This window comes from Saccostrea cucullata, unplaced genomic scaffold, assembly GCF_032062105.1.
Source record: "Saccostrea cucullata isolate Sc308-1 unplaced genomic scaffold, CSIRO_AGI_Scuc_v1 ctg5089, whole genome shotgun sequence".
NCBI lineage: Eukaryota > Metazoa > Mollusca > Bivalvia > Ostreida > Ostreidae > Saccostrea > Saccostrea cuccullata.
The window spans coordinates 29082-40691 of NW_026937341.1; the positions used below are offsets into that span (position 1 = coordinate 29082).

Sequence of the window (11610 nt, forward strand, 5' to 3'; positions counted from 1 at the left end):
TAGGACATTTGTAGTTTTGCTTCTTTCCCCCTGTTCCCACATTTAACTAATTTGTGATAAAGGAGCAAAAAGTGGGAATCTCATAAGTCCATCTCCAATGGATTCTTTTTAAGAGCATTAAAAACGATTATTACGTATCTATATAAATTTTATTTTATATTTTAATATCAGAAAAGAGCATGAATTAAAACATGCAGGTATAATATTGACAAAATTAAACACACGCACCTTTCCGGGAAAAGGATAAGAAATAGATGAATACATGTACGTTCCTAGAAAGTGCAGTAAAATTTAAAAACGCATCATAATATTAATGCAAGTTAAGCTTCTCAATGATTAAGACAATCGATCGTTTTTAAATAGAGGAGGGGGGTTGTTACTTGAAAGTATTTTGACATTCATCCATTCATGAATTATTTTCCCTTATTTTCCCAATAAGAGGGTATGGTTTCATAATTCCCCTTTCTATTGAGTCACTGGCCTATCACAATCTCAATTTGACTCAAGGTAATCATTTTCTACGGTTATCTACCCATTATATGTTTAAAAATCGCTCACCAGAGGACTGTGGCTAGGAAAAAGTAGAATTTGTTTATTGTTGTAAAGTTTAAATCCAAAAGTAGTCCCATGACCAATCATGGCTTTGCTTTCTTGAGAAGAAGATTTTATAGAATTTCCCTTTATATTTCTGTGTAATTTCATTTGCAGAAGACACAGTGCACGATTTAGGTTATTCGCATTAATGGAACGTGCGACACAATGACACAGATTGGATGCAAGTACTACATTTTTTAAAGAGAGTGGGTCATCGTACCACTTTTGAGAATACATAATGAAAGACAATGGATAGATGTTTCATTTTACACTAAGTCGTGCAAAAATTTGGTACAAGGAGCCACTCCACATAAACAAGTTAACTTACTAAGATTTTCTCTGTGGTCTTAAAATTTCAAGCCCAAATTCGAATACTAAATATGGAGAGCAGTACTGTAGATCACTTAATTTTCGCGACACCTTATTTTCGCGAGATAGTCTTTGACTCTTTATTAGCAAGACAAACTTTTCTCGAATTGTGGTCATTGCTCAATATGATCTTAAGGAATTCTATAAAACGCGAGAATGAAATTTTCGCGAGCATCAGTCTCCCCTAATTACGCGAAAATAAAGTTCTCGCGAATAAAAAGTGATTTAAATTATCTAGGAAGGTAGGAAGCTTTTTGATTTATGTTCTGATATTTATGTTTTTTTTTTTCCTTTTTTTAAGTTTATAATTAAGTTGCTTTTGGAATAAAACAATTTTCACAAATAATAAAATGTATGCAAGATTATTATGATAAACTATTGTACATCAAACATTTGTCAATGTTTGTAAATAAGAACGAAACATTTTTGTTTTCAAATTTATTACAACACATAAAACGCACAGATTTAACTGGGTACATTTGGTAAAGGAAATTACATGTACATGTAACTACACCTTAATTATTGCTTTAGCAAATAATTCATACACGAAGCACCTCAAATATATAATCCTTTTCACCTTCAGGGCTTGTTTCACTTAAAACTAAATATTCCTTTCGGAAAAAAATAAATTTAACCTCATGATTAATATACATTTAAAACTGTCCCTTTTCTGAGATTTTTTTTTCTAATCGATGTATTATTGTCAAACTCTTCCTTCAAATTCTTAAAATATCTCCATCTACTGAAAATTAAATTAAGAATTTAATAATTATTCAGAAATCTAACAGATATTTTTAATAACTCTTCCAAATTAGTATTCAAAATGTTCAAGAAGTAACAAAAAAGTAAATTCTACTTATTTAGATGCTATAACCGTTTGAAATGTATAATAAAAAAAGAAGAATAAATTCGGGCTATTAATAATTTTATGATATTTACCTCGTGACGTTTTATCATCATTATCGTACCCCTCACAGATGCCCCACTCTCTACTTTAGGGTACCATGGATAAAGCCAGTATGCCATGTTCCAGGGACCGTTAAGGAAGGCCTGGTGACACCAGTTAAACCACCAGCCCCCTCCATAATCAACAGCACAGTTACGCATACTTCCGTCGTTATCCCTGTCTGAGGTGGTGAATAACATCCCAGACAGATTTGTGTAATAGCTAGTAGTGTTTGTCATACTGTCTCCTGTAGGATGTAAGATATATATCATTGATATATTTACTATATACTGGGAATTTCTCCCCGAACTTCACCCTTTTCGCCCTGTTTAAAGTTGGGCAGATTTATAACGGGGCGAATTCAGAGAACATATTTCCTTATACAGAACTATTACTTGGGAATTTAAAACGGAGCAAAATTGTAAGCAAGTGTAAAACGCCGTAAAAAACACTGAATGAAAATAACCCTGTATAGAGTATTTATATAACTTTAATCTTATTCTTAATTCTAAAGTACGTCTAAAAGAGTAGGATTCTTATACTTTTTTCCTGTAAAGAAAGATAATACAAGAGGCCTATAGACCTTATAGGTCACCTGAGCACCATGAAACAACTTTCAAATGATTGAATTTGATTCCCATTTTAAGCTAGATGCTATGGCATTCACAATTTTTGAAGAGGCATACTTTCTTTATCATAACTTTACACTTAGCGATTGCTTACTTTGGTTACAAAGATTTAATGTATTTTCACTATATAATTAATAAATGGAGCCCCGACCTATTACCAGAACTTCTAACCCTGAGGCCATAAAATTCACAATTTTGGTAGGGGCACTCTTGCTCATCATAACTCTGTAATTAGTTAGTGAACAAAAGCAGAGAAAACGATTTTCAAAGAACTAATGCATTGTCACTATATAATCAATAAAGCCCCACCCTAACAACAGAACCCCTGACGCTGGAGCTATAAAATTCACAAATTTGGTAGAGGCTCTCTTGCTCATCGTAACTATGTACTTTATTTAATACCCAGAGGCAGAGATTTTTAAAGAATTAATGCATTAATACAATTAATAGAGCCCCAACCTAACACTAGACCCCTGACCCTGGGGCCTTAAAATTTACAATTTTTGAAGAGGCACTCTTGCTCTTCATAATATGTACTAAGTTGCATTTTTTTAATACCCAGGAGCAGAGAAGAAGATTTTCAACGAATTAATGCATTTTCATTATATAATCAATAGAGCCCCACCCTAACACTAGAAACCCTGACCCTGGGGACATAAAATTAATAATTTTGGTAGAGGCACTCTTGCTCATCATAAGAATGAACTTAGTTAATTTAATACCTAGAAGCAGAGTAGAAGATTTTCAACGATCTAATGCATTTTCTCAATATATTCAATAGCGCCCCAGCCTAACACCAAAACCCCTGACCCTGGAACCATAAAATTCGCAATTTTATTAAAGGCACTCTTGCTTATCATAACTTTTCACTTAGTTAGTTTATTTTTAAACACCTAGAAGCAGAGTAGAAGATTATCAAAGAATTAATGCATTTCTCTATATATACAATCAATAGAGCCCTGCTCTAACACCAGAACCCCTGACCCTGGGGCCATAAAATTCACAATTTTTGTAGAGGACGCAATGATAATTACAATCATGTAAACAGTTTGACTGCTTGATGTCCATGAGTAAAGAGAAAGATTGTTAAAGATTGCACTAATTTTAGTGGTTTTGGCTCAACCCCTCAGGTCCCAGGGGGGCAGAGACCAAGAAATTCACCCATAGATGCTTAATACCAAAATTGGTTGAGCAGTTCCAGAAACGAAGCTGAAAATGACGCACACCACACAACGACATACGAAAACGGATAGCAATAGGTCACCTGAGTTTACTCAGGTGACCTAATATAAAGAAAACATTAATATACAGCTCAAGTCATTTAACATCCTTTCTAGGGTAATAATTAATCGCAGCACAGTTAAGGTTACAAAAAGGAGGCGGAGCCTAATTTGTACGGGAAAACTTGACTATGACATCATTCACAATATACGTCATACAACATTTCTTTAAAATACCACAAAATGAGTTTATCTGCTAATTTAACCAGTATGAAACATCAAACTACATAAAAACTTACTACAGCGTGTTGTTTTGTCGTTAGTTAAATCCCACATTACAAGTTATAAACAAGTCACTGATCACAATACACTTGTCAATATGACGTCATTTCTTACAACGTGACGTAGTTTGTATGCAGTTATAGACAAATCAAGTAATATTTTCTCAACAAAATATGTATTCTCTAATTAAATAAAATATTATTTACACATATTCTATGGACCAATAACTTGAATTTAAAGTCTTCTTCACTATTTTATTATTATATTTCCTGTGCATTACGTATTTAATTGACACTGCCGTATATTTGTATGCAAGTACATCGGAGGGTAATGTGGGGGTCTTAAAAAATCGATCTAGTGCAAGGGCATACACTCTATGGATCAAAGTAAGCTTTCACATTTCAACTATAGATCTATTAAGGTATCTGAAAAGTGCTGCGATCCTGATGAAATCTTAAAAACAATTTAATTATATCAGTATTTCATGTCGGTTACCAGCAAAAAAATAGCATTCGGTCATACAAGTATAATTTTAACAATGAAATTGTAGAATTTAGACAGGATCGCAGTACTTTTTAGAAACTACAATGCGTGCTGAAAATATTTATATACGAAACTTGGAAATTTAACTTGGTTATGCCCTTGCACTAGTGATATTTATATGTAACATCAATACTACAAGTCAATGGGCTAAAATCGCGTGCCGCATCACGTGACCAGTCTAAATATAAAATATAATTGTCCTCGATATATAGTTATTAATCATAATTACAATTATCCGATATAAATAATGTACTAAAAATAATCGCCATCCCGATTACGAATACATTTTTAAATACAAAATTTAGTCGATATTTCCATTGCGCCCCTTAACTGTGTTGCTATCTTATGTGTATTGCACTTGTCAAGAATGATAAAAAAATAAATATTGAGGTAAAGGTCACCGCTAATATTTTAAAATGATTATAGGAAAAATTAATAACTGTAGTAGTCTGTGCATTTTAAATGTAAAGAATACAATACGACGTAAATCAATTAAATAACAACCAGATATTAAGTGATGTACCTTCAATGTTAGATTTTCATTAAATATGAAACTGGTATTGTAAAAATGTATTGAGAGTTTTTATATTTGGCTTTTTTGATTTTCTGTAAACATCAAGCTGTCTTGAATATGTCTACATTTCACAAAAATTGCGCACTGTAAACTTCCTATTCCATATAAGTTCAAAATGTGAATTACTTAAAGTCTCTCAGAAATCCAAGTTAGATAAGACTGACGGATCAAAGGTTATTACTGAGCATGCTAGTTATAAGTAATTTATTTTTTTTTTTCGTTTTTACAATATAAACCTGAAATTCCCCACTTTCCCCATGAATTCGTAAAAAGTTAAAAAGTGGAATTAATTAAGATGTTTATGGAATATTTAAAAAAAATTGTCATTTTTCAACCACTTGATAATCTTTTTAGGCAAAGAAGAATATGATGTCATATTTGATTTGAACCCACTCTTAAGATCATAAAAATACACAAACCTAATGTTCCATTAGAAGGTCCTGCAAGAAAGAGTTGATATTTTTCAGTTTCATTGGAGACAGAGAAGCGATCGTACAATTCATAGAGCGTTGATCCATCTTTGAGAGTGATTGACACATATAGGAATGAGTTGTTTTCTTTTGTTAATTGATGGATTATGTCATTTCCTGTATTAAGACAAATTTGAAATCAAATGTAAAGTCGTTTGCAATACAATAATTTTTTTTTTATTATAATGAAAAACTAAATGCTTTTCTTAGTTGTAGACATAGATGATGTTACTTGTGGTTTCGTTAAGACCAAGACACTAGGTGATTTTCACCTCTTGCTTTTATTATTAATGTATTTAAAATACAAATTAAACATTATTAGTGAATATCGTAAAAAGATATTTTCATCTCTTAAAATCTGATGTTTGTTTGATACGCTTTTTTTTCTGCAACAAAAAAGACATATTGTTAATTTTTTATCGGTTAAGTCCCTTTTTACAAGAGATTTACACTTACCAACCCAGAGATCCTGTTCAGGGGCACCAAAACCATTATTGTATGCTGTCCAATTTCTGTCGAAACTGAGGGATCCATTGACACGTTTTTGGATTGCCTTTAAAAGTTAGCACAAATCAATGCAATAAACAATTTCGTTTTGATAAAAACTAAAAATATTCATATTTCTTTATCCTATATTTTTTCGAACAACAATTCCACAGAATGTGAATTAAAAATTACGCTGATTTTGAAATATACCGTAAAGCAGGTTTTCTTGGCGGGTGTAAAATTTGGCGTTTTGCTTGCTAAAAGGTATGTCAATAATTTTGGCATGATTTATTTTTGCAAACACATGGTTTAGACACCTTGCAAAAAAAAGTAAGAAAAATGTTTTAATCATTTTATCGATCAGAACTTTAGCGGGCTTCTCACAAAATGCTAAAATAGGCTAAAATTAGCACCCGCTAAAATAGCGCGCTATACGGTATTACATACTGTCCATCCTCCACCCATTGTCGTCATGTCACAGTATACAGGAACAAGACTGGTAATGGTCCCATAGGGATAAATTTCATACACCCCGGAATCTGTGTAATCATTTCCATGAATTTCTTTACAATCTATCGGAAAAACTACAGAAAAAAACCTTACAATGTACAGAAAGAACTAATATAAAATAATACTGGAATCATACATGTGTTATGTATTATATACAAGAGTTGAGAAGATATATGCCTGCAAGAAGGATTAAGATGAATTGTTAATAAACATTAAGTTGTAAACTACAATGAAGATTTTGCTAAGCATGTCCTTATTACCGAAATTAAAGTTATTAGAAAAAATAAGACAGGACTATTATTTAGAATCAATAATGAGTAATAAAAACTCGTGATTTTATCTGATTCGTGGAAAATTAAATAAAGAAAAATAACAGAAATACATACATTCATGTGAGTAATATCCCCAACCTCCCTCATAAAATATCCCCGACGTGAAAATCTTCTTGTGTGTACGACATTTTTTATCTGAGGATTAAATCCAAAGAAACTACAGCCCCTTTGACAGCGAGCTGCACACTCTATGACTGATGTAGAGTTGTTTTCTCCTATAAGTTCTTCATTTGATTTCTTATCACCCAGTTGCAGTTTTGCGATGTATTTGCGTGAAATAATGGTACACTGAGACACCGCAAAAAAGGCAAAAAATAAACAGATAGCCCAAAGAGCACCCATATCGTAATTTGTATTTAAAGCTACTGGCGACGTTGTTGAGTACCTGTAGGACTTTGCAATATAGTATACCAAACCGCCAATAATAAATATCAAAACATATATCAGTTACTGAAAAATGATTGGCTAACGGTTACGTACTCCGCATGTTTCATTAATTAAAGTATTGATTTGTTGAATCAGATACGAATAACTATATAGCATTACCTTAACATTGCGATTTCAAATATTAAATTGAAAGTTTGGTTCCTATTAAGACAAAGTCTCTAGCATGTCATATACTGAGTCAATGTTATGTGTTTCTGAATTAGTTTCCTTTAAAAAAAAATAAAACTTTATTTTTTTCATAAGTTTAAGGTTTCATTTTACACTAACTAAAGGTTTCCTTCTCCTAAGGATATTAAAATCTAGATACCTAAAGATGAAAGGAACAACTATCTTATCCGACATTAATAGATATTATCACTTTAAGTGCTTCACCTTTTGTTTATGCTGATAAGCCTTAAAAGTCGTCAGCAACATTATTTGATCAAGTTAATATCTAAAAAAAACACCATCTAAAATACTAGAATAATACAAATCTGTAAACGAAGCATAAAACAAGGACCATTGAAAAGTTATTGGGTAGGATCAATTGTAGCCCCATTGTCCAATCAAAGCAGTGAGATGAATTTAAGTCATTTAAAATTTTGTAAAACGAAGAGTATATTTGATACGGAGTCCGACCCAATGATAAATAGTATTTATTTGTATCATCCTTTCTTAATAAGGTTTTTTTCTTATCAAAAAATTTTGGAGTTATGAATTACGATTTATTCTGATTACTTTTTACTCCTTTTTTTTGGTCATTCAACTCAATTTATTTCGGTACAAATTCTTGTAGAATTACGAGGGTTGTCCCGTAAATCGTGGACAAGTTGTCTAGTGTAAAAAATAAACATCACTGCGTTCTGAAATTTTCACTATTATTTCATACATATTTTAGTAATATACACAACAAATCTCAGATAAATATATGCATGACTAAATGATTTTTTTTGATTTTATGCCATGTATTGTATCACCTTACGGCGCATGGATTATAACGTTAAAGTGTCTAAAACAGCGTCATGTTTTATCTTTGCTGAAAATGAAGTTTGATGAGTCCGACTTAAATTTAGTAATTTCATTGATACACATTCTTTGGTCTCCATAAACAGCCGAAGAACCAATTGGCACCCTCATGCGATCTTCTGAAGATTTATCAGTAAGTTACGAACAATATTCTCACCATCAAATAATAGAAAACTCATATCGGCGGTCTACTAGTACTGTGACAGCGTCTTTTGCTATATTACATTAGGAGTTTGTCCGTATGTTTTGTACTCCTTAGGAACTCGATCATAAAAGAATTCGCTAAAAAACTCCTATTCATTTTGTATACTTAAGATATGGTGATATTTTTATAATCTTTTTCTTCTATTGTTATTTCAAGTCTCATTTCAATGTCATTACAACATCAAATTAAAACGGAACTTCTCTCCGGTGCGCCGTAACGTCTTAAGACGTCGCCATTTTTCGTGTGTTGTGTTTACCACTTTTCCATTTCGAATGCTCGAAACTGCCAAAAATTAACCAAATGCCGTAAAAATTTTACAAAGTCTACAAAATTGCTTGTTGAATTGAATTAGGATAATTTTAATCCAAATCTTATGTATTTAAAACTTTTATTTTGAATTCAAACTTGTGTCTTCTTTAATAAAACCTTGGTTTTTTTGTCCGTCCGCCGTACGACAATACCCCGTGCACATTCAAGCATAATAAAATCTTTATTTCAACCTATATTTTATCAAAAAAATTATCATACACTTGAATATGATAAATAAACATTTACTGAAATTTTCAGCTTAGTGCGCCCATAACTTTTTGAGAAAAACGCTTTGTTCACGATTTTACGGGACAACCCTCGTACAATGGATTTTATTTTTCTTTTATTTAAATTCAGATAAAAATATAGCCGAATCATCTCTAAAAAAATCCATGACAAAATCAATGGACTGTAAATCTTGCTAATAATGCTTACGACAATTAATATCCCTACATGTATTTCATATCTCTGCATGTGAAATATTTATTAGATAGCTATGAATAAAGAAAGCTTACAAGGAAGATGAAATACTATATTTTAGCCCCTTTCCTATTTTGTCTATTCACCAGGGTTTGCATAAAATACTGCATCCGTATTATTTTAAACTATATGCATAATAAAGTTGCTCGCTTTTGTATGAAAATAAAACTCTAAATTTATTGTCTCCTCATATGCATGTGGTATATGTCTTCTAGTGAAAAAGGTTTTTTGTTTGACAATAAAACATTTTCAACAATAATATTATTTGTGCAGGTAGTCATTTGCAGACAGTCAAATCAATTTTAGTGAAATGATTATATCTTTTTTCTACGTCAACAATTACATAATTCGCTTTATTTATATATGAAAAATATATAACTCCGGAAGAATCAATACCCTTAGCATCAGGTTATTATGACCTTTATTACATAATCATTCAAAAATTGATCACAAGTGGTGATTTTGCAATATCATTAAATAACGAAAAAAATTAAAGAAAACGGAGTTATATTTAAAACACTCTTTGAGCTTATAGTCTTCCTTAACTTCGATCTTTAAGGATACTGAGTATGGCATCAAAGAAAAATGAGCAATTAAGAAATTGATTTTAAATTTTTATCTCTACTTTCAAAGTTTTCTTTAAGTTTCGTCTGTCTAAGAAAAAGTGCAAAAGTACAGAAACTAGTAGTGCTATCATCTGCCCTCTTTTCCTGAAAATATGGACATTATTGGCATTTAGAGAAATGTCACGTTCACATCTACGAAATAATACAATTATTTTCTAATGGTCTGTGTCATCTTCAACTCGAATATACGACTGTGGACCATACAGGGTTTCACTGATAAATATCGACTTCTTTTAAGAATATAAATATTCTCCTTAATATGTCGAAACAAACATATATACATTATTAGATCATTTTTTTTTCAAATTCTGATGCACATGAATCTGATATTTTTTAAACCAAAAAGCATGTTACAAACTGATAAAAATATCATCTTTGAGATGTGTTAAAAAAAGAACTGGTGTATAGTTTTGAAGGAAAATAGCGATTAACAAGAAATGAAGTCACAACAAGTTGGACAACAGAAAAAAAACAATGGCATGTTGCTCTGTTTCGTGATCATAATATGTATTAAGTTTACTAAAATGCATACCAGCTTAAGCTCGAAAAAAAGTATGGCTTGCTGTTCGAGAGGATCTGTTAAAATATTGATATTGATAATTTTTTATACAGTTTTCATTGAAGAAAATTGTGAAATTTTGTCAATCATGTGCGTATTGTTGCAATAGTTGATTCAGTCGTGTATAAAAGGAATTGTTTACATTCTATACATTGTCAAAATCTGTAATTTTCTATTGAAATTGTACATGTATGAATAATTTTCCTCTTGTTTAATTCTTTTATCACATGCGTTATTTTTTTTTTATTGTACAACCTCTCCAATAGATTGTAGGAAATTAAAAAAACCTTATTTCCTACGTAGCTTGTAACATGAGCTGCCCCTTGGGGATCCGGGTTAGAATAGGTCATCAGTACCCCCTTGCTTGTCGTAAAAGGCGACTAAGCAGGTTGTGGCACGATAAAGATACCTCTCTGCTCAAAAGCCGTACGTGCCGAGCATAGGCCTAAATTTGCAGCCCTTCACCGGCAATGATGACGTCTCCATATCAGTGAAATATTCTGGAGAGGGACGTTAAACAGTATACAATCATGTGACATGAGCTTGATTTGTTACAAAGTCGGGTGTAAATTTCCGTGCACCCGACTTGAGCCGGGGGTAAATAAAACCTGTCGTCACAATGCATTGTCTTTATATGATAAAAAGCGTAGTTATCTTATCGATATATAGGTTGAGACACAGTTGATTAGACTCTGATGTTTACAAAGAAACTTTTTGGGTACATAGGAAATAAATTCGTTTTCCAGGTTCAATCGAGGATGTACGGTGATTAATCCCGGGTTTTATTACTTACACCCTGAGGCCTCTCAAGGGTGTATGGAATAAAACCCGGGGTAAATCATCATACACCCTTGATTGAACCTGGTTAACTAATATTATTGTCGCAAGTTGTTTCCTGAAATTTTGCTCTCTTCATCTAAAGACAAAATAATAAACTCTGTTTATTAAAAAAAATGACGTTTAAATTTATAACAACTTCCTCCTTGTTATGTGTTTTATGATTGGCTTCTGATTTACAAAGGGC

General features: G+C 31.9%; 1 protein-coding gene across 1 annotated transcript; it reads right to left on the reverse strand.

Moving 5' to 3' along the window:
* Nucleotides 1–1386: 1386 nt before the first annotated feature.
* LOC134247941 (microfibril-associated glycoprotein 4-like) lies at nucleotides 1387–7297 on the reverse strand. The gene is made up of 6 exons (XM_062730332.1): nucleotides 7006–7297; nucleotides 6561–6697; nucleotides 6084–6180; nucleotides 5577–5744; nucleotides 1903–2156; nucleotides 1387–1705 (listed from the first exon to the last, which is right to left on the reverse strand). Exons 1-6 carry the CDS (start codon nucleotides 7295–7297, stop codon nucleotides 1703–1705), a joined length of 951 nt encoding a protein of 316 aa, XP_062586316.1. The 3' UTR covers nucleotides 1387–1702.
* Between the last annotated feature and the right edge of the window lie 4313 nt (nucleotides 7298–11610).

Coding starts and splice junctions, on each gene's coding strand:
- LOC134247941 (XM_062730332.1), bottom strand. CDS start 7,297: ATGGGTGCTCTTTGGGCTATCTGTTTATTTTTTGCCTTTTTTGCGGTG. Junction 6,181..6,560: donor CAATGGGTGGAGGATGGACA/GTATGTAATACC, acceptor TAACTTTTAAAG/GCAATCCAAAAACGTGTCAA. Junction 2,157..5,576: donor ACCTTCTAATGGAACATTAG/GTTTGTGTATTT, acceptor TACATCCTACAG/GAGACAGTATGACAAACACT.